Raw genomic sequence first — 26,828 nt, 5'->3', positions numbered from 1 at the left:
GAGCACAGATGGGGTTTTCATCACTGCCATGTTTGGAAGACAAACTTTAGAAAAGAGGACATGGGAAAGAAATGGTTGGTCAAAGAAGTTGCTCATAAAGGAGGATTTGGATTTCTGGACCAGTACTTAAGAGACAATAAGAACACAGGTATGAAGTACATCTAACAAGGCTTCAGGATCTTCTCAACAGGAATTTAAATTAAAACTAGAGATAGAAGGAGAAAACTGCTCAAACTCAACTGCTGAGCCATAGATTATAGGGAGAAACAGATGCCAGAGAATAGTAAGCAATAAAAATGATAGGGGAGTTATCCAGTAATCCTCAGAAAACAGTATCAAGGAAGAGGAGCAGTAAACATATGTTTGGTCTCAGATGTCTATACATTAGTGTATTAGATGTACTCCCTAATGTTGAGTCCTCTTGTTTACTTCTTCATTACCAATATTCTATGCATTTGTATGAATATCAAAGATTAACAGAAGTGATATTGTAGTAAGTGTATATTTTAAGCCCTAATGGATCAAAAGGATGATAAAAGCCAAAAGAAAATTATAGATATTAGGCAGAGATCACCCACATATCTGCTGAAGAACTTTCTTTACCAAAAGCAACTCAGTGAAGAAATGTTTACCTTTATAACAAATTTATATTTGAAAAGGTTATAGATATGGTGACAAGAGATTTGATGTTCTTGTGAATGAGGAAAAATTGGCTCCTAGAATCAAAATTACTACTTGGAAAGAAAGGGATATATTGTCTTAGAATCTGTGATAGAGAAGGAAGGAACAATGAACACAGTCTCACATGTTTTTTAGACTTTGGGAGAGTAGAAAGAATAGTCAAGATTCCATGTGGGAAGTTAGCTCAAAAGAGATAGAAAACTTTTGAGGACAAAATTCTGGCAACAAAAAGTTAGCCCCACATTTCCTTCCTCATAAGAATAGCTATCTAAAGAGAACAATGGGAATGCTTAAGGAACTCTTTGATATGACAAAGATGGACATGAAAATAACTAATTGAGAATTAATGTAGGGGGCAGCTAGGTGGTGCAGTGGATAGAGCACCAGCTCTGGAATCAGGAGGACCTGAGTTCAAATCTAGCCTCGGACACTTAATAATTACCTAACTGTGCGACCTTGGACAAGTCACTTAAACCCCACTGCCTTGCAAAAAAAAAAGAGAATTAATGTAGCATTATATTATATGTATAATGCCAGAGAGTTATATTCTGACCAAATTCAGTCCCAGGTGAATTTTATCCTATTTATTGTACCAAATATCCTAGACTCTAAAGATTAACTCAGGAGAATTGAATTAAAAAAATTCAAGCCATGAACAATTTATAGTACTTTTGTACTCTGTTCGCCAAGCAGTCTATTTTAAGGTAGCAAATGACCAAGAATTTAGAGATAGAGAGAATTCCTATAGAAACTTGTACTTGGCCAATTATTTATTATTCTGCAAATCTATGTAACAAGGGTGATCAGGAGAATGTCTTGATTTGTTGGACTGGGGCACCTTACAGTTAGAAGATGAGCATTGCTATCAAATGTCCTGGCCAGAAAATTAGGGGGTTCCATGATCCCGTTTACAATAATGTTATTCTGTTTCCTGTTATGTCTAACCTTGTCTCCTTAAAAGAGGTCTCTCTTGGGGATGGAGCCAAGATGGCCACAAGAGAGCAACTTCTCTTAGAAGCTCTCTCATAAAACTTCGAAACTAAGGTCTCTAAACTTTTGAGAGACAGAACCCACAGAGGGACCCAATGAGGCAGTTCTCCTACTTAAGGTAACCTGGAAAAGAGGAGAAAGGCTCTGTTCCCCGGAGTCCGAGGGGCAGCCTGCCAGAGGGGTGGCCCGCCAGAGCGAAAGAACTTCAGCCTCTCAGAGGCAGCCCCAGGGCACTGGGAGCCAGGCTCACAGCAGCGGGGGAGTCTCCTGCACCCCAGGGAGCACCGGGCACAAAGTGGGGGAACAGCAAGGGACCTCTGCCAGAGCGAGCACGTGGAGCCCAGCCCTCAGGGCACACAGCAAGCAAATTGGTCTTTCCGCAGTGCAGATCCAGGAACAGAAGCAGGTAGAGTGGGTAAGCAGGAGCCCCCAGGGCATGAGCCCATTGAACCTAGGGAGGGGAGTAGAGAGAGACTGCCCAGCTCTGTCCTCTGTCCCTGGTACAGGACTCTGGGGCTCTGACCACATTCAGATCCTGATCCCAGTCTAGGCCCCCCCATAGAACAGCAGGGCCCACCCCACCTCAGTCTCAAGGCAGAGGGGGCCGCATATGGTCATTCACAGACCAGGAGAGAAGACAGAGCCTAACACACTGAGATCCTTGTGGGAGTGTCCCAAAAGCTCAGGAAGCACCCCAAAACCAGGCTCAGGCTGGGAAAATGAGCAAGCAGAGAAACAAGAGGAAGACCATTGAGAAATATTTTGCATATGAGCCCAAGAAGGATCAAAATACTCAGTCTGAAGATGAGGAAGCACAAGCTTCTGCATCTAAAGACTCCAAGAAAAACAGAAATTGGGCTCAGGCTATGACAGAGCTCAAAAAAGACTTTGAAAATCAAATGAGGGAGTTGGAAGAAAAACTGGGAAAAGAAAGGAGAGAGATGCAGGAAAAACATGAAAATGAAGTCAGCAGCTTAGTCAAGGAAATCCAAAAAAATGCTGAAGAAAATAGCATGCTAAAAACCAGCTTAGGTCAAATGGATAAAACAGTTCAAAAAGTTATTGAGGAGAAGAATGCTTTAAAAGGCAAAATTGGCCAAATGGAAAAAGAGATAAGGAAACTCTCTGAGGAGAACAAATCCTTCAGACAAAGAATGGAACTCAGGGAGATTGATGAATTTATGAGAAACCAGGATTCATTACTTCAAAACCAAAAAATTAAAAATTAGAAGAAAATGTGAAACATCTCATTGAAAAAACAACTGATATGGAAAACAGACTTAGGAAAGATAATCTAAAAATTATTGGAATACCTGAAAGTCATGATCAGGAAAAGAGCCTTGACATCATTTTCAAAGAATTACTACAGGAAAATTGCCCTGATATTCTAGAAGCAGAGGGCAAAATAGAAATGGAGAGAATCCATCGATTCCCCCCCAAGAAAGAGATCCCAAAAAAACGAACCCCTAGGAATATTATAGCCAAGTTCCAGAGCTCCCAAGTCAAAGAGAAAATATTACAAGCAGCCAGAAGGACACAGTTCAAATATCGTGGAGCTCCAGTTAGGATCACACAGGACTTAGCAGCAACTACAATGGAAGCTCATAGGGCTTGGAATATAATATACCAGAAGGCAAAACAGCTTAGAATGCAACCAAGAATCAACTACCCAGCAAGGCTGAATGTCCTCTTCCAAGGAAAAAGATGGACTTTCAATGAACCAGGGAATTCACATGTTCCTGTTGGAATGGCCAGAGCTGAACAGAAGGTTTGTTCTTCAGATACAGGACTCAGGTGAAGCATGTAGATTGAAGGAGAGGGGGGGAAATATGATGGACTTGATGATGAACTGCATGTATTTCTGCATAGAAAAATGACACTGATAATACTCATATGAACCTTCTTAGTTAATAGAGCAGGTAGAAGGAGCTTTTATAGTTGAAGCACAGGAGAAAGCTGAATTTGAAGATAAAATATGGTCTAAAAATGGAGTCAATAGAAAAAATGGGAAATTTGATGGGAGAAAGAAAAAGGAGAGGGGGGAATAGGCCAAGATATCTCATATAATAAGTTTTTTTCTTTATTACAATGAGCTATTGCAATGATATGGAAGTGGGAAGGCAAGGGGGAATGAGGGAATCTTTGCTCTCATCAGAGGTGGCTAGGAGAGGAAACAGCATATATATATACTCAATGGGGTATAGACATCTAGAGTAAGAAGGGGGGGACAGGGGGAAGGGGTAGGGATGTGAGTGATGGAGGAGAGGATGGACCATGGGGGGAGAGTGATCAGATATAACACATTTTCCTTTTTACTTCTAGCAAGGGTCTGGAATTGGATGGCCTGTCCGGGACTATAGGGCCAGGTGGGTGCTGGGCCTAAGGGGTGGTGGTGGGGGCTTGGGGCCTCTTGGCCCCAGGACCAGGGATCTGTCTGCTGCACCGCTCAGCTACCCTACAGCAGAGTCAGAGTGAAAGGAGAGAGGAAAATATAGTACATGGTAGTGGAGAAATACAAAAGGAGGGAGTTGCAATCAGTAATGGCAACGGTGGAAAAATATGGAAGTAACTTTTGCAATGGATGTATCATAAAGAACGTGATCTACCCACGACAGAGTTGTAGGTGTTGGAACAAAGACTGAAGCACATTTTTTATTATTATTTTTATTATTATTTGGGGGGGGGTGTGCAGGGCAAATGGGGCTGGGTGGCCTGCCTGGAGCCGCATACCAGGATGATCTTTGGGTGTCTGAGGCCAGATTTGGACCCGGGTGCTCCTGGTTCAAGGGCCAATGCTCTGTCTGCCACCCAGCCACCCCTACTATTATTACTATTTTATTTTATTTTGGGTCTTTTTTTTTCCCTTCCCCCCCCCCCTTTTTACAGGGCATTGGGGTTGGGGTGGCTTGCATGTCACACAGCTGTGTGATTGTTGGGTGTATGGGGCCGGATATGGGCTTGGGTGCTCCTGGCTCCAGGGCTGGTGCTCCATCCATTGCACCACCTGGCCATACCTACAATTATTACTATTTTTTTTAATTTTAATTTTTTTCTCTCCCCTTTAATCACTCAAGTGGTTCTATATTTTGTGGGGGGGTATTCTATTTACTCCTAAACAAGAATATTTTATTAATGTATAAAAAAAACATTTGTACAAAAAGAGAATAAATAAATATATGAAAAAGAGGTCTCTCTTGTGTCCAAAATTATCCATAAATGAAATCTGAACAAGGCCTGAATAATATTTGGGATCACAGATAAACTTCTGTATGCCTTTCCTATACTTTTCATCTCATTTTATCTTATTTAACTCATTGCAATGCTCAAATGTTCCAAAATACATATCTGAGAGGGTGGGTAATAGAGAACTTATAACCCACCAATCGCTTCCTTAAGACTCATAGAAAGCATGGTGCAACTAGGTGGTGCAGTGGATAGAGCACCACCCTAGAGTCAGGAGTACCTGAGTTCAAATCCGACCTCAGACACTTAACAATTACCTAGCTGTGTGGCCTTCGGCAAGCCACTTAACCCCATTGCCTTGCAAAAACTAAATAAAAAAATAAGACTCATAGAAAGCAAGGAAAATAGACTAACATGTTACAGTGTGGAAATCCATTTTTGAAGCTTTTACTCATAATACCATTGCTCACAGTTGCCTTGAATGTAAACTTGTAGATTTGTAGCATCTCCCATTTCTAACTCCTTGACTTTCCTTTTTATTCTTTCAAGAGGGCAGCTAGGTGGAACTGTGGATAGAGCACTGGCCCTAGAGTCAGGAGGATATGAGTTCAAATTCAGCCTCAGACACCTAATTCCTTAGCTATGTGACCTTGAACAAGTCATTTAACCTCATTACCTTAAATATAAATTACTTTTAAATATAAAAATTTTAAAAGATTGTATCCCATCAATAAACCTCATTTGGATAATTTTGTGCATGAGCTCTCTCTCTCTCTCTCTCTCTCTCTCTCTCTCTCTCTCTGTATTTGGAGAAACATCAGTCACTAAATAAGGATTTAGGATGGGTAGAAGAACTCTATTAATCCATTTCATTTTATGTAGAAAAATAAATTTCATTAATTTAGTTGGTTAAAGCCAAGGTGTGCTTTGAAGGTTATAGACAACAAAAAGTCAAAGAAAATTTTAATAAAGAATTAATGCCCAAGTTTAACAGACAGGTTAGAATGATGGACCAAATGTAACAAGATGAAATTTGATGTGGATAAATGCAAAAATGATATACTTAGGTTTAAAATACTTGGGTGCACACATACATATATACACACACAATCCTGCAGAGACATGAGATGCAAGAGATACAATTACAGTTATTCCTTCAACATTTAGAATTTCCCCATCATGACTTCCCTATATTGCGGATCAGTAAGAAAAATTAAATAGAAATTTTGAGGGAGTTTTTCAGAAACCAGTAGGTGACACAAAATTCAAAAATGAACAAAATATATCTGTATACTATAGTATTAGGGTATAGGATTTGTTCAAGGAAGACTAGCACCTCTGATGTGAGAGCTATGGAGTCCTTTTTAGGGCTGCTTTCTACCTTTGATATCCACCTGAGTCACCTAACTCTCACCTGAGGTTTCAAGAAGTTGTAGCATGCCCCGGTAAGGATTGAGGGTAACTGAGAGGTTTCATATCTATCTGTAAGTTAAGGAAGTGTCTACCCCAGCATGTGAAGTCTTCCACTGGTGGAATGAGTGAATGAGAACACTTTGTTCCAATGGCCATGAAGGCAACTGAAGCAGCTACTGTGGAATGCTTAGAACTTGGTTAGACAACAAAGATGCCAATGTCATCCGTTACCTTCATAGTCATCATCAGTTATTTTTTTGACTCTCTCTTGCCACTAGATAAATGACTTTGGAAGAAAGAATGAGGTCAATGATTTCATGCAACTGTCTCACTTAAATCCAATTTACACATGAATCAGAAGACATCACCCATACCATTTTACCATTCCTATCTAAAAGTCTTATGACTGTGGTGAAGCAGCAGATGGGGTTGTAATCACAATCCTGCACACAGGTAGCCCATGTCATAGGGTTGTTTCCTCATTGTAAGCAGCAGTGGGATTTGGCAGCCCCCTGGGTGTCTGACCAACCCTTTTAAAGACTACACTGCTCACCTCCTGATGTGAGGAAGGGGCTAGAAAAGATGCCCTAATTATCTACTTATCCAACCCTGACCTGATTACCACAGCAGGTGAAGATCCCAGCCTGCAATAGAAATATACACACATATTCACAAATGTACAAAAACTTCTTCAAAGATGTTTCCATCTTTGCATTCCATCAGTACATGGAATATACACACACTCATAGACGACACAAGCTCCAATAGACCTGAAGGATGAACGACTCTTTTTTGCAAGAGAACTCAGCAGGTATCATCCAAAGAGCAGCCCTGAGTGAAACAAGGCTGGCAAATGATGGCCAGCTTACTGTAGTCGAAACTGGATATACATTTTTTTGGAGTGGCCTCAATGAATGGGAGTGCTGTGAAGCTGGGATAGGATTTAAAATCAAAACTAATCTAGTCCACAAGCTTGAATGCCTACCAAAAGCTATGAATGACAGGCTCATGATAATGAGATTGCTACTTAAAAATGCCATGTCATCAGTGCCTATGGTCACACCATGACAAACCCTGATGAAGTCAAAGAAAAATTTTATGAAGACCTGGAGACACTTAACATCAATGTACCAAAGAGGATAAGCTTATAATTCTGTGTGACTTTAATGCTAGAATAGGCTAAAGCTACCAGATATGGTAGGGAATCCTTAAGAGGAATGAAATTGGAAACAGCAACAGCAATGGTCACCTACTACTGAAGACTTGCACGTGTCATGGCCTTCTTATCACAAACACTGTCTTCTCTTTACTTAAATGCAACAAAACTTCCTGGATGCACCTTCACATCAAGCATTGGCATCTAATATACTTTGTAAATATAAGGAGAAGAGACAAATGGGATGTGAGAGTGACGAAGGTAATGTGCAATGTAAAGTGCTGGACTGATCACAGACTCATCCTCTCCAAGCTAAATATTCACATTCAACTGAAGGGGTGACCCCAAGGCAAAGTGACTACTAGAAGAATTAATGTCAAAAGATTAGTGTGGGGGGCGGCTAGGTGGCACAATGACTAGAGCACCGGCCCTGGAGTCAGGAGTATCTGAGTTAAATCCGGCCTTAGACACTTAATATAATTACCTAGCTGTGTGGTCTTGGGCAAGCCACTTAACCCCATTTGCCTTGCAAAAACCTAAAAAAAACGTCAAAAGATTATTGTGCTTCTCTAAGTAAAACAATTTGTTGCTAACTTAGAGGGAAAGTTGAACCAATGCATAGTTGGCAACAGTGGGAGCAGAAAAGGATCAGGCAGCTTTCAAAGATTTGGTGTACAGCACTGCATTGTTCATTTGGGTCAGAATACTTGCAAACATCAAGACATGGGGAAATGGGGATGGGGAAATATAAAAGCTGCTAAATGAAAAATGAGAATTCCACAGGTTTTACCAGCAAGATAGTTCATCTATTTCTAAGAAGGAAGCATTTAATTCCATTAAAAGTAAAGTTTAAAGAGTTGCAGGATTCTTGCTTCAATAGGAAGGCAGAAGAAATTCCATTTTAAGCAGATAGTGACAATCCAAAGTGTTTTTATGAAGGCTATTTATGGATCAAAGGACATATGGTACATCTCAGCTACTCAGTGTTGATGGAGCCACAATTGATTAACAATAGGGACATGACCCTAGAGAGATGGAATGAAAATTTCCATAGTGCTCTTAACTGACCATTATCAATCAATGCAGAAGGCATTGATTGTTTACCTCGAGTTGAAGTCAATCCATCCTTAGCTGAAGCTCCAAATGAAGAAGAGGTTTTGAATGCCATTAAGCTTCTTTCATGTGGCAAAGCAGCTGGTGCTCATTCTATTCCAGTTGAGATTCATAAGGTGGGAAATCCAATACTGATATAAAAACTGACTGAAATTTTCCAGATTATATGGCATGAAGAGATTATCTCTCAGAAATTCAAGGATGCTTCCATTGTCTACCCCTATAAAGGTAAAGGGAATAAATTGTCCTGTGACAATCACAGAGATATTTCTCTTAGTCATTGCTGGTAAGATTCTTGGCAGAGACCTCCTCAATAGACTAATCCTTCACCTGCAAGATGGTCACCTCCCTGAGAGCCAGCCAGTGTGGCTTCAGAGAGGGTTGAGGAACAATAGATATGGTGTTTGCTGCCTGACAACTCCAGGAAAAATGCCAGGAGTATAACAGAGATCTGTATACAACATTTGTAGATCTGACCAAGGCCTTTGATGCTGTCAATCATGAGAGTTTATGCCCAGAGAAGTTCATTGGTATTATACGTCATTTTCATGGCGGCATGCTCGCCTGGGTTTTGGATAGTGGACAATGCTTTTGTGATTTCCTGGTCACCAGTTGAAATGAAACAAGGCTGTGTCTTGCTCCTGTGCTTTTTTTTAGCATGATGTTTTTAGCCTTATCAAACACCTTCACTGAGGATGATCATAGCATCAAGGTCAGCTACTTCACTGATGATAAATTCTTCAACTTAAAAAGGCTATGAAAGCAAGACCAAAATGGAAGAAGTGTTGATGCATGATCTTCCGTTTGTAACCTCTGAACCTGAGATGCAACAAAGAATGGATCGGTTCTCTGCTGCTTGTACTAATTTTGGCCTAACAACACCAAGAAAACATCGGTGTTTAATCATCCAGCACCAGACCATTCATATGTGGAATCGTTGATTACAGCAAATGGAGAAGTTTTTGGGGTTTTTTTGTTAGGTTTTTGCAAGGAAATGGGGTTGAGTGGCTTGCCCAAAGTCACACAGCTAAGTAATTTTTAAGTGTCTGAGGCCGGATTTGAACTCAGGTACTCCCGACTCCAGGGCTGGTGCTCTATTCACTGCGCCACCTAGCTGCCCCCAAATGGAGAAGTTTTGAATACTGTGGATAAGTTCCTTACCTTGGTAGTGTCCTTTTCATGGAAGTACACATTAATAATGAGGTTGATACACAAATTGCTAGAGCTAGGTCATTATTTTGGAGGTTGCAATAGAAAGTATTATAGAGAAGAGGTATTAATTAGACTGACTGTCAGACTAAAAGTCTACAGACTTGGGCTGACCTCATTGCTTATAAGTAGATGAGACCTGGACAGTCTACCCAGTGCCATGTCAGGAAACTGAATCTCTTCCATTTAAATTGTCTTAGGAAAACTCTGAAGATCACCTTATAGAAGAAGATACCAGGCACTGTAGTCTTTTCTCAAGCTAAACTACCAAGCATTCAAATTTTACTACAAAGAGTGCAGCTACAATGGGCCACCCACATTGTTAGAATGCCAAATGTACCCTTGCCAAAAAGACTACTTTATTATGGAGACCTCACAGAGGGCAAGCACACAAAGGGGTCATAAAAGTGATATAGGGACATCCTCAAGATCTCTCTTAAGAACTTTGAAATTTATTGTATAAAAACATTCATAGCAGCCCTGTTTTTGGTGGCAAAGAATTGGAAATCAAATAAATGTCCTTCAATTTGGGGAATGGTTTAGCAAACTGTAGTATTTATATGTGATGGAACACTGTTGTTCTATTAGAAACCAGGAGGGATGGGAATTCAGGGAAGCCTGGAGGGATTTGCATGAACTGATGCTGAGTGAGATAAGCAGAACCAGAAAAACACTGTACACCCTAACAGCAACATGGGGGCAATGATCAACCTTAATGGAGTGCAACAATCAGTGCAACAAGCAGGGACAATTTGGGGCTGTCTGCAATGGAGAATACCATCTATATCCAGAGAAAGAACTATGGAGTTTGAACAAAGACCATGGGCTATTAACTTTAATTTAGGGAAAAAAACCTGATATCTTATTGTCTGATCCTGCTATCTCTTATACTTTATGTTTCTTCCTTAAGGATATGATTTCTCTCTCATCACATTCAATTTGGGTCAATGTAAACCATGGAAATAATGTAGACTGGCAAATTGCCTTCTGTGGGGGGTGGGGGGAAGGAAGTAAGATTGGGAGAAAATTGTAAAACTCAAAATAAATAAAATCTTTTAATAAATTGATTGTATAGCATGAGAGACACTAGCACAGGATCACCAGTATGGTGTGCTTTCATCAGAGAGGGTGCTGCACTCTATGAACAGAATAGAATTGAAGAAGCTCTAGGTTTCACATGGACTATTTGTGCCCATCCTGTGGTAGAGCATTCTGGGCTCATATTGTTCTGATCAGCCACAGTAGGACATATTGTAACTCATCTTTAACAAAAAGATGTCATTTTAGTTTACTTCTATAACAAAGAACAAGAACCAACCAACCAGCAATCATCAGCCCAAATTTTTCAGTAAGGTACTATAAATAGTCTATTGAAAGAAAAAGGGGGAAAAAAATCAGACTTTTTCTCTAGTAAGAAGGGAGAGACAAAAAGATTTACACAGATTTTCTAGATCACAAGGGTGCCTCTCACCTAACCACTGAGATATTGAAGGGATAACTTTACAAGAAGAGTTCATGTAACAAGTCCCTGGAAGTTTTAGAGGACCACAACTCAGTATAGGCTAAAAACACAAATACAATCTTGGTTGGGCTAAATTAATGAAGTCTAGTATTCAAACTAGTGTTTGACTTAAATTCAGCTCTACTGAGATGATACCTGGAAAATTGCACTAAGGATTACCTTTTAGAAAGAACATTCTCAAGTCTATGCAAACCCAGAGAAAGTTGGCCAGAGGTGGAGATAGGACTTAGAAGGATCAAATAGTTGATGACTGTTTGAAAGAACTATAGATATTTAGCTAGTAGAGCTAGTACAATGGCTATTATCAAATTTTTGGAGGCTGTCACCAAGTTACTCCTGACTCCAGGGCCAGTGCTCTATCCGCTATGTCACTTAGCTGTCCCATGTCACCAAGTTAAATTCTACTCTTCTGTATATAAGAATAACATAGTTCAAATAAGATCATGTACTTACAAATGACAAGTATCTTATACTGAGCTAAATTTCTTACTGGGCAATAAAAATAGCTAGAAACCTAATAAATATTTTTTATGATAAATTAGTCCACTGCCCTCCAAGAGGTCTCAAGACTGTCTGGAAATCTGCATATCCATTGGTGTATGGAGGAATAATAAATGTCAAATTCTTAAGTCCCTCTTTTCCTCTGGGAAGGACAAGGAGGTGAGTCTAGTTTCATTGAATGTGGAAGGTCTGGACTGGATGTAATGAGAATCTTCTTCTGGGGAATACCTTCAGTGAGTAGCATGGGATTAGTACTGATGCCAAGGGCCAACATTTTTTTTCAAATCATAGATGTGATGCCAAAGCACACAGCATATTACCTTAAAGTCCTAAATTCTGAGGCTAGGACTTGCCTTCTCTCTCATGAGTCAAATGGTCAGTGTACATGACAGAAGAATCAGTGTGCCCATCACTCCCAGCTCATGAGATTGCAGTGCCAAGACACACTATACATCATCCAGTGAGTGCTAATGGTTTATATATGCATCCAGTGGTGCATGTGTTATAGTTTCTGACAACCTTAGCGGTTCTCATCAAACAAGTAGCAAGTAGATAGTACCCAGAACCTCAATTGAGCAAATTCTCATGGTTCCAGATTCTTGGGTGAAACTTCAGAAGACTTCTAGAATTTAGAGGACTTGATTTTAAATCCTAGCTCTGTCACTTATTACTGGTGTCACTACTGGTAGTGATGCTGTTCAAGTGTGTCCATCTTCTTGTGACGCCAATTGGGGTTTTCTTGGAATGCTTTGCCATTTCTTCCCCAGCTCATTTTATAGAGGAGGAAACTGAGGCAAACAGGGTTAAATGACTTGTTCAGAGTCACCCAGCTATTAAGTGTCTAAGGCTACTCAGGAAGATGAGTCTTCCTGACTTCAGGCCCAGCACTTTATCTACAGTGTCACCTCCTGTGTAATCTTGTGCAAGTCATTTAATTTCTCTAGAGCTCATTTTCCTATTTGCATCCTGATGGGGTTAGATCATAGAACCTCTAGACTTTCTTCCAGCTCTAAATCTGGGCTTCCTTGGAAGTATAAAACAGAAATTTTATTATTATACCATTGGGGCAATTGGGGTTGTGACTTGCCCAGGGTCACACAGCTAGTACGTATCTGAGGCCTGACTTGAACTCCAGAGTCAGTGTTCTATTCACTGTCCCACCTAGCTACTCCAGAACAGAAACTGAATAGAAAACCTAAATTAAGTAGAGAAAAATTAATAATAGAATTAGAATCAAAAGCTAAGAGGGAAGAGGTCTAAGGAGCAAAAGTAACTTGGCCATTAGTCATCATTTACCTGTCTTTATCTGTCATTGTTTTGGGTTTTTTTTTTTTGCTCCATTCCACCCTATTTCTCATAGGGAAAAATGTAGACTTTCCTTGTAGGCCTCTAGTCAAATGCTTTGATACCATCTAAAACATCCAAAGAAAGGTCCCACCTATATCTTTCCCAGTGTCTTCAACTCGAGGTCGCTCCATAGCTGCTGTAGCACAAGTGATGATGGCTTCAATCCTGATCTCATCCTGCACATCAGTCATGTTCCGGAGCAGTCCCTCCACTGTAGCTTCTTGCCACTGGGTAGCTGAAATTGGGGGATGGGGTGGAAGGGGATGGGGGTGTGGAAGAAATGACAAGAAAGTTACGCAGTTAAGATTCTATGAAAGAAGTCAGCTCAAAAAAGCTGTAAATTCTCAAGGAGCCAGCCCTTCCTTAACCCACCTTCCTTGGTTCTTGATTCTCTGCCCTTCTCTTCTGCCCTCCCCCATTATAAAAATCATAGAATCATAGACTGTCTAAGCTCAAAAAGACCTTATAAATCATCCAACTGATCTCTCCCCACCAAATGCTGATATGAACAACCTGAGATCCAAAGATGAATTGATTTGTCCGTGTCATCAATTATCTCCTGATAGAGGCAAGGTCCTGAACTCACCTTTCCTCACTCCCTAGGTTCAGGGGACCTTTCATTAAGTGGATGGCACTGTCATTACCAACAGTTTTTAGCCTCTTGCATGTCTATCCCCAGCCCTCTTGGCAACTTCAGGGTCAGTATTTTTGCTCAGAAATCCTAAGTTTAGGGTCAGCTATATGACTCAGTGGATAGAGCACTGATCATGGAATCAGGACCTCAATTCAAATCCAGCCTCAGACACTTACTAGCTGTGTACTTAAGCCCTTTTGCCTCAAAAAAACAAAACCAAACAAAAAGACCCACATTAGTATAGTAGTTAGTATAGAACCCTTGGAGTAAAATCAAGTCCAGTTAATGGGCTGGACTTGAAGTAAGAATAAGCTATATTCAAATCCTGCCTTTGATCACATACTGCCTGTCTGAGGATGGGCAAATGACTTAACCTCTCAATGCTCCAGATGAGTCTCTAAAAGGATCAGTTATGGAGGCACCATATGAAATTTCAGGTATGAAACCCTTACCAAAAAAAAAAAAGGACCTCCCAAGATACAGAGCATCCCGAAAGTCTTAGTGAATTTTTAAGATATTGAAACTTAATCAAGAATCAAGAGAGGTTTTTTAATTATTTATTTTCAATTGATATTTTATTTTACCAACTACATGTTATGAAAGTTTTTCAACATTATCTACATGCATATGCATATTCTTAAGTTATAGAATTTCCTTCCACCCTCCCTTCCTATCCCCTGCCCCTCAGCAGTGAACAATCAGGTGAATATGGTACATACACATTTGTATTTAACATGTTTACAGATTAGTCATTTTCGGTATGAGGAATTAGGATTAAGGGAAAGAAGTATAAGAGAAATTTTTTAAAAAGTGAATGTAGTGTTCATCAGATTCTGAAGAGTTTTTTGGTTTTGTTTTGTTTTGCTTTGTTTTTTTTTTCTTCCTCTGGATGGGAATAGCATTGTCCACAGCTGGTCTAATAGGGTTGTCCTAGCTCTCTGAACTGCTGACAGGAGCTACATGCATTAAGGTTAATCAGCTCACAATGTTGTTGCTAATGTGTATAATGTTCTCTTGGTTCTTCTCCCCTCACTTAGCATCAATTCCTGTACATGGTTTCTTATCAAACAATAGTACTCCATAATATTCATATACCATAACTTGTTCAGTCATTCCCCAATTGAGGAGCATCCCCTCAATTTCCAACTCTTTGCCACTACAGAAAGAAATGCTATGAATATTCTGGAACATGTAGGGCTTTTCTCATTTTTTTTATTTCTTCCAGATATACACCTAGAATTGGAATTGCTGGGTCAAAGAGTATAATCAGTTTTATTGCTCTTTGGGCAGAGTTCCATATTACTCTCCAGAATGGTTGGACCAGTTCACAGTTCTACCAGCAATGCATCAATGTCCCAATCCTCCCACACCCTCTCCAACATTGATCATTTTCCCTTTTTGTCATCTTAGCCAATCTAATAGGTATGAGGTGGAACCTCATAGTTGTTTTAATTTGCATTTCTCTAATCAGTAATGCTTTGGAGCATTTTTTCATATGATTATATGTAGCTTTAATTTCTTCATTTGAAAACTGTATTCATATCCAAAGGTCTCCTTTCTAAAATATATAGAGAGAATTGCATCAAATTTATAAGGTTACAAGTCATTCACTAATTGATAAATGGTCAAAGGATATGAAGATAGAATGGTCCAACCATTCTGGGGAGCAATATGGAACTATGCCCAAAGAGCAATAAAATTGATTATACTCTTTGACCCAGCAATTCCAATTCTAGGTCTATATCTGGAAGAAATCATAAAAGTCCCACATGTTCCAAAATATTCATAGCAGCTCTTTTTGTAGTGGCAAAGAGTTGGAAATTGAGGGGATGCCCATCATTTGGGGAATGATTGAACAAGTTATGGTATATGAATATTATGGAATACTCTTGTTCTTTAAGAAACCATAAAATAGTCAGATTCTTGAGAAGTATGGAATGATTTACAAGTTCTGATCCTAAGCAAAGGGAGCAGAACCAAGAGAACATTGTACATATTAACAACATTATGGATTGATCAACCTTGATGGATGTAGCTCCTCTCAGAAGTTCAAAGAGCTAGACAACCCTATTAGACCAGCTATAGATAATACTATCCCCATCCAGAGGAAGAAAAACAAAACAAAGCAAAACAAAACTAAAAACTTCAGAATCTGATGAATACTACATTCACGTATTTTATTTTTATTTTTATTTTTTTTAGTTTTTTGCTAGGCAATGGGGTTAAGTGGCTTGCCCAAGGCCACACAGCTAGGTAATTATTAAGTGTCTAAGGCCGGATTTGAACTCAGGTATTCCTGACTCCAGGGCCGGTTCTCTATCCACTGCGCCACCTAGCTGCCCCTACATTCACTTTAAAAAAAAATTCTCTTATATACTTCTTTCCCTTAATCCTAATCTTACTCTTGGGCTTTGTTGTTCATATATAGAAATGCTGATGATTTATGTGAGTTTATTCTATATCCTGCTACTTATTTTTTGGATTCTCTAAGTATACCATCATATCGTCTCCAAAGAGTGAAAGCTTTGCTTCCTTACTACCTATTCTGATTACTTCAATTCTTTTTCTTTTCTAATTGCTAAAGCTAACATTAATACTATTTTGAATAGTAATGGTGATAATGGATATTCTTGTTTTACCTCTGATCTTATTGGAAATGCTCCTAGTTTACCCCATTGCATATAATATTTGTTGATGTTTTAAGATAGTTACTGCTTAATATTTTAAGGAAAACTCCACTTATTCCTATATTTTCTGTTTTTGTAGGAATGGGTGTGGTATTTTGTCAAAGGTTTTTTCAGTATCAATTGAGATAATCATATGATTTCTGTTGGTTTTGTTATTGATATGTTCAGTTATGTTGAGTGTTTTCCCAATATTGAACTATCCTTGTCTATCTGGTATAAATCCTTCTTGATTATAGTATATTATTCAAGTAATAGCTTGTAATCTCTTTGCTAAAATTTTATTTCAGATTTTTGCATCAACACTATAGGGAGATTGGTCTATGATTTTCTTTGTATTGGTTCTTCCATTGATATCCTTCTATTTTTAAAAATATTTTATGTAGAATAGGAATTAATTGTTCCTTAAATGTTTAGTAGAATTCACTGGACCTAGAGACATTTTTCTTAGGGTATTTATTGATAGTTTCTTCAATTTCTTTTTTTGAAATGGGGTTATTTAAGTATTTTTATTTCCTCTTCTGTTAATCTGGGAATATTTTTGTAATATTTCACTTAGATTATCAAATTTACTGGAATTTGGTAAAATAGTTCTGAATTATCTCTTTAATTTCCTAGTTGATGGTTATAATGTTCACCCTTTTCATTTTTGATACTGGCAATATGGTTATCTTCTTTATTTTTTAAAATCATATTAACCAAAGCTTTATTTATTTTATTGTTTTTTTATAAACCAACTCTTATGTTTTATTTATTAAGTCAATGGTCTTCTTACTTTCAATTTTATTTTATTTTATTTTATTTTTTTAGATTTTTCAAGACAGTGGGGTTAAGTGGCTTGCCCAAGGCTACATGGCTAGGTAATTATTAAGTGTTCGAGGTCGGATTTGAACCCAGGTATTCCTGACTCCAAGGCCAGTGCTGTATTCACTGTGCCACCTAGCCACCCCCAGCTTTCAATTTTATTAATTTCTCCTTTGATTTTCAGAATTTCTAATTTGTTATTTAATTGGGGATCTTTTATTTGTTCTTTTTCTAGCTATTTTAGTTGTATTCATTGATCTTCTCTTTCTCTGTTTTATTCATATAAGCATTTAGAGATATGAAATTTCCCCCCAAACTGCCTTGGCTGTATCCCATAAATTTTGGTAAAATGTCTCATTATTATTTTCTTGGATAAAATTATTATTTCTATGATTTTTTTGATCCACTCATTCTTTAAAATTAAGTTATTTAGTTTCCAATTCGTTTTTTTGCAAGGCAAACGGGGTTAAGTGGCTTGCCCAAGGCCACACAGCTAGGTAATTATTAAGTGTCTGAGACCGGATTTGAACTCAGGTACTCCAGACTCCAGGCTGGTGCTCTATCTACTGCGCCACCTAGCTGCCCCCCCCAATTCATTTTTGGTTTATCTTTCAATGATCCTTTATTACATATAATTTTTATTGCATCATGATCTGAAAAGTCTATATTTATTACTTCTGCCTTTCTGCATTTGATTATATGGTTTTATGCCTTAGTACATGGTCAATTTTGGTATAAGTGCTATGTATTGCAGAGAAAAGGGTAGATATTCTTTTCTATCCCCATTAATTTTTCTCCAGAGGTCTATCTTACCTCAATTTTCTAAGATTTTATTCATCTTCTTAACTTCCTTCTTGTTTATTTTATGGATAGCTTTATCTAGTTCTGAGAGAGTTTGAGATCCCCGTTATTAAAGTTTTGCTGTCTATGTTTCCTTGTCAGCTTTTCCTCTAGCAATTTGGACACTATACCACTAGGTACATCATGTTTAATAATGATTTAGCTTCATTACCTATGTGCCTTTTAAAAAGATGTAGTTTCCAGGGCAGCTAGGTGGTGCAGTGGATAGAGCACCAGCCCTAGAGTCAGGAGGACTTGAGTTCAAATTAGACCCAGACACTTATTGATTGCCTAGCTCTGTTAGCTTGGGCAAGTCACTTAATTCCATTGCCTTAAATAAAAAATAAAACTAAAAAAAAATTTAAAAAGAAGATGTTGTTTCCTTCCTTATCCCTTTTAATGAGATTGGTTTTTGCTTTTGATTTGTCTGAGAACAGGATCACTATCTCTGAATTTTTTACTTCAGCTGAAGCATAATATATTTTGTCCCAGACTTTTACCTTTACCTTGTGTGTATCTCTCTGCTTCAAATGTGTTTCTTGTAAACAACATATTATAGGAATCTAGTTCTTTTTTTAATTTACACATTACTAAATATTCTTGTTTAAAAGTAAACATACTACCCCCATAAAAAATTATAAAAATATTATAAAAAATAAAGTGAAAGAAAGAGGGGGAAAAAGTGTTTTAGTTTGTGTTCTGATACCATCTGCTCTGTCTTGGGTGGATCACATTCTTTATCATAAGTCCATCATAAAAGTTCCTTCCATATTTTTTCACAGTTGCTATTGCTGATTATAATTCCCTCCATCTATTCCTCCCCACTACCATCTATTATATTTTCTCTCTCTTTTCATTTTGTCCCTCTTCAAAAATGTGCTGTGGGGCAGCTGAGTGGCTCAGTGGACAGAGACCAGCCCTGGGGTCAAGAGGCCCCAAGCCTATATCCCAGCTCAGAGACCCAGCCACCATCCAGCCCCTAATCCTACCACCTTGCAAAAAGTAAAAAAGAAAATGTGTTATATCTGACTATCCTCTCCCATGATCTACCCTCTCCTCTATCACTTACATTCCTCCTTCCCTCTCCTTGTCCCCCTTCTCTCCTTTTTCTTCTGGATGTCTATACCCTATTGAGTGTGTATGCTGTTTGTTTTCTGAGCCATTTCCAATGAGAATGAAAGCTCCCTCATTCCCCCTTGCCTTCCCTCCCTTCCATGCCATTGCAAAAGCTACATGAAATATCTTTTATATGTAATATCTTAACCTATTCTACCTCTCTCTTACTCCCAGTTCATTTCCCTTTCACCTATTGACTCCATTTTTACAATAAATTATATCTTCAAATTCAGCTCTCTCCTGTGTCTCATCTACCTGTTCTATTAAATGAGAAAATTTATATGAATATTATCAGTATCATCTTTCCATGCAGGAATACATGTAGTTCATCATCATTAAGTCCCTCATAATTTACCCTTCTCATCCACTCTCTGTATACTTCACCTGAGTCCTATACTTGAAGATCAAACTTTCTGTTCAGCTCTGGTCATTTCAACAGGAACATTTGAAATTCCCCCCCTTTCATTGAACGTTCATCTTTTCTCTTAGAAAAGAATGTTCAATTTTTCTGGGTAGTTGATTTTCGGTTACATTCCAAGCTCTTTTGCCTTCGGGAATATTACATTCCAAGACCTATGATCCTTTAATGTAGATGCTGTTAAATCCTGGGTAATTCTGACTGGACCTCCATGATATTTGAAGTGTTTCCTTCTGACAGCTTGTAATATTTTCTCTTTGATTTGGGAATTCTGGAACTTGGCTATAATATTCCTAGTGGGTTTTTTTTTCTCTCTTTCTGGAGGAGATTGGTGAATTCTCTCAATTCCTGTAGAAATTCTTTAACAGTGAGGTCAAGGCTCTTATCCTGATGATGACTTTCAGGTATCCCAATAATTTTTAAATTATCTTTCCTGGATCTGTTTTCCAGATGAGTTATTTTTTTTTCAGTGAGATATTTCAATTTTCTTCTAGTTTTTCATTCTTTTGGTGTTGAATTATTGTGTCTTGATTTCCTCAAAGTCATCAGCTTCCTTTAGTTCCATTCTACATCTGAAGGATTTTTCCTCAGAGAGCTTTCTTATCTCCTTTTCCATCTGGCTAATTCGGCTTTTTAAAGCATTCTTCTCCTCATTAACATTTTGAACTGTTTTATCCATTTGACCTAAACTGGTTTTTGACATGTTATATTCTTCAGCAGTTTTTTGGATCTCCTTGACTAAGCTGCTGACTTTGTTTCCATTGTTTTTTTGCATCTCTCTCATTTCTTTCCCCAATTTTTCTTTTACCTCCCTCACTTGATTTTCTAAATCTTTTTTGAGCTCCATCATAGCCTGAGCCAAACTTCTATATTTCTTGGAGTCTTTAGATGCAGAAGCTTGGACATTCTCATCTTCAGATTGTGCATTTTGGGTCCTCCATGGGACCAAAGTAATTGTCTGTGGTCATGTTCCTTTTTTTTCTGTTTACTCATTTCCCCAGCCTGTGACTGGTTTTGGGGTACTTCCTGAACTTTTGAGTATTACTGGGACACTCCAGCAAGGACCTCAGTATGTGAGGCTCTGACTGCTCTCCTGCCTGTGCTCTGGTCTGTGAATGACCACAAGCTCACCCCTCTGCCCCAGGGCTGTGGGAGGGGTCCCTGCTCAATGGGGGGCTCAGACTGTGACCAGGGTCTGAATATGGTCAAATCCCCAGAGTCCTGTCCCAGAGACAGATGACAGACCTTAGCAGTCTCCCTCCACTCCCTTACCTACTGTGGGCTGAGTCCTCAGGGAGCAGTTGCCAGGCAGCTCCTGGGCAGTTCCACAGGCCGGCTTCCATTTCCTGGTATCTGGGTTGTTCTGAGGGCCACAGCTGCTCTGAGGAGGGCCACGCTGGCCTGGGCTTCACACTTGCTCTGGCAGAGGTCTCTCTGCTGATCTTCCAAGTTGTACTTGGTGCTCCCTGGGGTGGCAGGTCAGAAAATTGCTTCAGCTGCCAGAGCCAAGGCTCCCAGGGACCCAGATGCCCTGGGGCTGTTCCTGGAAGGCTGAAGTTCCTGGGCTCCAATGCTGTCACCCCTCCAAGCCCTTCTTCAAACCTAAAAGTGCTAAAGAGGGTGTTCCCAAAAGTTTTGGTGTGGTTTAAAACGTTAATAGATTAAAAGGATTTACTTTGTATATTCCTATTGAGTAAGCTTATAAGTTAGAGATGAGTTACTGATATACCTTCATAGTAGTCTCTATACCTACAATTCATTACAGTGAAGAAATTATTAGTTTGATCCATCCTTTACCCTTTTTCAGTTTCCTCCCCACCCAAAGTTAGTTATCATTGTTAAATACTATGATACATACATTCTGAAAAATATAGTGATATCTTGGACACAGTCCCTGTCCTGGAAACTTAAAAGGAAACCTGAATTTTGTTCATTTTTTTATAAGATAGACTCAAACCAGAATATTGCTTCTGGGACCTTGCCTCCATGGGAGCTTTCCCAATCCCAGCAATTCTGTGGAGGATATGACATACAGAATAGAATTCTCTTCCTAGGGGATAATACTCACTTAGAATCCAGGCACTCTTCCATTCCTGCAGCATGTTCCGGAGGACCTTCAACTCCCAGGGCACATTTTTGTCCTCTTGAAGTAAAAAATCCTTCCTTCCTCTCCTGATCTTGGCAGGAACAATGTCCTGGTTCAATTGCAAGAGGTCCTTGGCTGGGGTGGGCAAGGCTGTCCAACGGAAGAATCCTCTTCTGGGTCTAAGAGCTATTCAGTAAAATGGAATATGATTATTTGTTTGGAGTGCCTCCTCATCTTTGTCTCTCCTGCCCCTTAAATGAAATTATACCACCCAAACAGTTATCAATTCTGATTACAGGCAGCTAGGAGTCCTCCCTGGCAAAAACTCAAGACAAATTATATTCCTTGGGTTTTACAGTATCTTAAGTAGTGAAGAACTATAGGCTCATATGGAAAATTAATGATAGCTCACATGGGGAGAAACCAAAAATCTTGATTAGAGATGTAAAATTTATAGAAATTTTGAAACCATGATGGAGTTTAGGAGCTAGGGATTTTTAAATTTTAATTTCATTTTTTTTTGTTTGTTCTTGGTGATACCAGACTTTTGTGTTACAAATGTCCACATATAATAGGTAGAATATTACTAACAGGAATACTGTGGTAGCAACCAGTTTGGAAGAGAGGAAATTCCTCTCCCTCTTTGTCCTAGGCTTCTAGCTTGCTGATAACACTTAGGTGAATGATGATTCTAGATAGTAAATCTATTTTCTTTAATCTATTTGATTTCACTTTAGGTTTTTGCAAGGCAAATGGGGTTAAGTGGCTTGCCCAAGGCCACACAGCTAGGTAATTATTAAGTGTCTGAGATCAGATTTGAACCCAGGTATTCCTGACTCCAGGGCCAGTGCTCTATCCACTTAGCCGCCCCTATTTGATTGCACTTTAAACAGGCTTAAGAAGCTATCACAGGTAGCACCACCAGATTTGTTATTTTCTGGGAAGACCAATGGGTTGGGCCCTTTTCCCCCCGCCCTTCTGCATCAATTACAGGCAGGATTGCTCTCTCTCATGCTCTCATTCTTCTCTGGTATTTTTTTTAAGGTTTTTGCAAGGCAAATGAGGTTAAGTGGCTTGCCCAAGGCCACACAGCTAGGTAATTAAGTGTCTGCAACCGATTTGAATTCAGGTACTCTTGACTCCAGGGCTGGTGCTCTATCCACTGCGCCACCTAGCCGCTCTCTCTAGCATTTTTAATAGGAATGGATGTTACAGTTTTATTTATATGTGTACTTATATATAAATATTATATATTATCTAAATATATTTTTATGTGTATGTTTATTTTTAACATTCTATTCATATTTTGTTCTGAATTATCTCCCTCCATCTCACCTACTCCCATTCACTGAGAAAACCAGTAAAATGATATCAATTATATGAGAAATCATGCAAAACACATTTCCAGATTAGCCATATTGCAAACAAAGTCAAAGAATATTGAGAGCAATAAAATTATACTTCAGTTTTTTCCCGGAGTTTGTTTTCTCTCTGGAGATTTTTTTCATCAAGAGTTCTTTGGAATTGTCTTATTGATCATAGTAGCCAAGTCTTTCATAGTTGATCATCCTTACAACATGTTATTGCTGTGCATAATGATTTCCTTGTTCTTTTCACTTCATTCTGCATCAGTTCACATAGGTCTTATCATGTTTATTTGTTTTTCTGAAACCACCTGTATCTGGTAATGCTATGTGTGATAGCTTCCAAAATCAGTTCAAAATAAAAGCACAATAATACTTTATCATAATCATATGCCACAAATTGTACAGTCATTCCTCAAATTGATGGGCATCCCTTTGATTTCCAGCTCTTTGCCACAACAAAAAAAGTATTATAAATATTCTTGTACATATAGTTTTTTCCTTTTTTTCTTTAATTTCTTTGGGAGACAGACCTAGTAGTTGTATTGCTGGATTAAAAGGTATGCAGAATTGTATAGGCCTATGGGCATGGGTCCAAATTGTTCTCCAGAATGATTGGACCATTTCACAATTCTAACAGTTTATTAGTGTGGTGATTTTCCCTCATCCCCTACAATAGTCATCATTTCTGATAGGTATGAAGCGGTATATCAGAGTTGTTTTAATTTGCATTTCTCTTTTCAGTCGTATTTTATAGCATTTTTTCATTGCCTGTAGATAGTTTGGATAGCCTGTTCATATCTTTTTACCATTTACCGATTAGGGAATTGCTCTAATTTTATAAAAATTTAACTTAGTTTGGAGATCTATCCTTAGTTTTGTATTGAAGAAATGAGATCTTTATCAAAGAAATGCTGTAAAAATGCTGTATTATTTCATTCCTTGTGAAACCTTTTGGTATAATGAAATTTCCTGCTAATCTGTTATAATTAGGTCTATTTTTGCTCTTGATTTATTTGAGATCAAGACTGCTACCCCTCCCTGCCTTTTATAATTCAGCTGAAGCATAATAGATTCTGCTCTAGGCCCTTAGTGTAATCCTATGTGCAATTTTCTGTTTCAATGTATTTCTTATAAACAATTTATTTTGGATTCTGGTTTCTAATTACTATGTATTTCTCTTCCTATTTTCTTCTGTTTTATTTTATCTTGTCCCTTCTTAAAAGACTATTTTGCTTCTAATTACTGCTTCCCTTATTCTGCCCTCCTTTTTATCATTGTCTTTCTTTTCTTATTCCCTTCCTCTGCTATTTCCCTATTAAGTTATATTTCTATACAAACTACACATTATACATACATATATACATAAATACAAATACACATATATATTCTTTGAACTATTTCCAATGATAGTGAGGTTTGAGCATTGCCCACCAGCCCCACATTTTCTCCTCTACCATGAAAGCTTTTCCTTACATACCTCTTTTATTTGAGAAAATTTATCCCATCCTCCCTTCCTCCACCTCTCAGAGCATTCTTCTTTCTTATCCCTTCATTTTTTTTTAAAATCATTTCAACATAATCAACCCACATCTATGTAGGCTCTTTCTAACTGCAGGGGAGGGATTCTTATTCTTTTATATCATGGAAACCTTTTGGGAGTCTGGTGAATACCCTTCTCAGAATAATGTTTTAAATGAAAATTACAAAATATATAGAATTATGAAGCAAACCAAGTATATTGAAATAATAATATAATTTTTCCCATCCAAGTTCTTGGGCCCCTGTAATCTAAGCCCACAACCCCAGATTAAGAACTCTTATACTATGGGATGGATGAATCAACTATAGATTGCCTTCTTTCCCAGACCTTTATTGCCTAAAAATAAATTTCAAAGTATCAAGTTGTCTTATCAGTCACTAAAATATTTTTTTAAATTTTAGGATAAACAACAACAGTAGATAGAGCAGAGGAAAGGGAAACACAAAAGGCTGATCAATTCCTTGTAAATAATAGCAGCAAGTGTTAAATGTTCTAACCACAGAAACTGGAGAGCTTTGCCCAGTTCAGTATCTTTCTTTTCCTCTCTGTGGGGAGGAGAGCAAGGGCACTTGGGAGGAATTATTCTGTTATTCAAGTTGTATCCTTCTTGAGTTGGAAGCAGAACAGGGCAATAGGTCTCACCAATCCAATTCAATCCATCAGCCAGGATGGTTACTACCCTCTCCACTGCCTGGGTCTAGGACAAAAGTTCTGAATGTCAGTTATTAGAGTCTTTGTAGAACAGAACAGAGGGGCCCAGATATCTGATGCTGCAGACCATGCATGAGGACAAAATGAATTTCATCCTTTGACATGATCTCTTTTCTCTTAGGTTTTCCTCAAAACTGCTTTGGCTTTCTCCAAGATTGTCTCACTTTCCCCATTCATGACTTCAATGGTCTATGAAAAGCCTTTACATCACCATAGTTACTCTAATGCAGGGTCAGATTCTGATGCATGGTTAAATTGAAGGGGAAATACATACATATATACATATATTTATATATATTTATACACACATATTACAGGATAGAAAGAGGAAGAAAGATAAAAAGGAATAAAGGAAAATGTAAAGAGAGAAAAGAAAAAAACTATTTATATCCCTCTTACTTTAGAAAGATCTTTAAAAAGAAAGAGCTTCCTTACTCTCCCACCCCCACTCCAACTTTGCTGGATTCTCTTGAGATCAGAAGCAAATAATTCAGTTGGCTGAGACGCAAATTAGCTATACCCGGATATTCAGAGAATAAAACTGTGGAATAAAACTGGAGAGGTGGTCATGGGATTGCTCTGTCTCTGTCTCTCTGTCTGTCTGTCTGTCTCTCTCTCTCTATCCTCACTTCTCCTTCAATAAGTCAGAAAAATGGTAAATAGTCCATTTAGAGCCCATTTAGAGTAGAAGAACAGGTAAGTTGGGAGCTTCCTGTGGAGATGATTACTGGAAGAATGGAAGAATCTTTTTTTTTCCATTTATTATATGACTAACCCAGCTTTGAAAGGGAGCCACATCACCATCAGGAGACCTTGCTTCTGCAAAGGAACAGAGACTTACACCCCAGATAGACACAGATAAAAAGATAAAGCCATCCAAAGGAGGGAAGAGTTTCAAAGAACAAGATCTTTGGAAATTGAGTCAAACTGAGGAAAGAAGACCACCCAGGGAACCAGCTGAGGAACCTGGTCAGAAGAAACATTGTACCCAGGGAAAATATGTAAGGACATATGGAAACAACCAGCACCTACAGGCTCTGCAGTACCAGGAGCTCTAAGCCTTATCCTACTTGTGTGGCCCACCAGATTATATGTACTTTTGGGGGAGAGTATATCTGCAGCTAGAGGGCTCAGTGGATAGAGCACTAGGCCTAGAGTCAGGAAGACCTGAATTCTAATCTAGTTTCAGTCACATATTAGCTGTGTGACCCTGGGTCAGTCACTTAACCCTGTTTGCCCAGGAGGTAGCTAGGCAATTCAGTGGATAGGGAGCAGACCCTGGAGTCAGGAAGACCTGACTTTAAATCTGGCCTCAGACATTAACTTGCTGTGAGACCCTGGGCAAGTCACTTAACTTCTGTATGCTGAAGTTTCATCATCTATAAAATGGGGATAATAAAAATACCTACTCTGCCCCATTCCAAGAGATATTGTGAAAATAAAATGAGATAACATTTATAAAGTGATTATCATAGGGCTTGGGACACAATACTATAAAAATATTAACTATTGG

General features: G+C 38.6%; 1 protein-coding gene across 4 annotated transcripts in view; it reads right to left on the bottom strand.

Moving 5' to 3' along the window:
- HEATR4 (HEAT repeat containing 4) overlaps positions 1-26,828 on the bottom strand; it is a 100,246-nt gene that overhangs the window by 57,484 nt on the left and 15,934 nt on the right. For all 4 annotated transcript variants that reach the window (XM_074235765.1, XM_074235768.1, XM_074235767.1 and 1 more), the window contains exons 5-6: positions 21,680-21,883; positions 13,207-13,350 (exon numbers count right to left, since the gene is read on the bottom strand). In XM_074235765.1, coding sequence (XP_074091866.1) covers positions 13,207-13,350; positions 21,680-21,883 — 348 coding nt within the window. The remainder of the gene's footprint in view (positions 1-13,206; positions 13,351-21,679; positions 21,884-26,828) is intronic.

The sequence above is a fragment of the Macrotis lagotis genome, chromosome 4 (genome assembly GCF_037893015.1).
Source record: "Macrotis lagotis isolate mMagLag1 chromosome 4, bilby.v1.9.chrom.fasta, whole genome shotgun sequence".
Lineage (NCBI taxonomy): Eukaryota > Metazoa > Chordata > Mammalia > Peramelemorphia > Peramelidae > Macrotis > Macrotis lagotis.
Note: the sequence above shows the minus strand (reverse complement) of the source record. Positions and strands in the feature narration are given on the sequence as shown.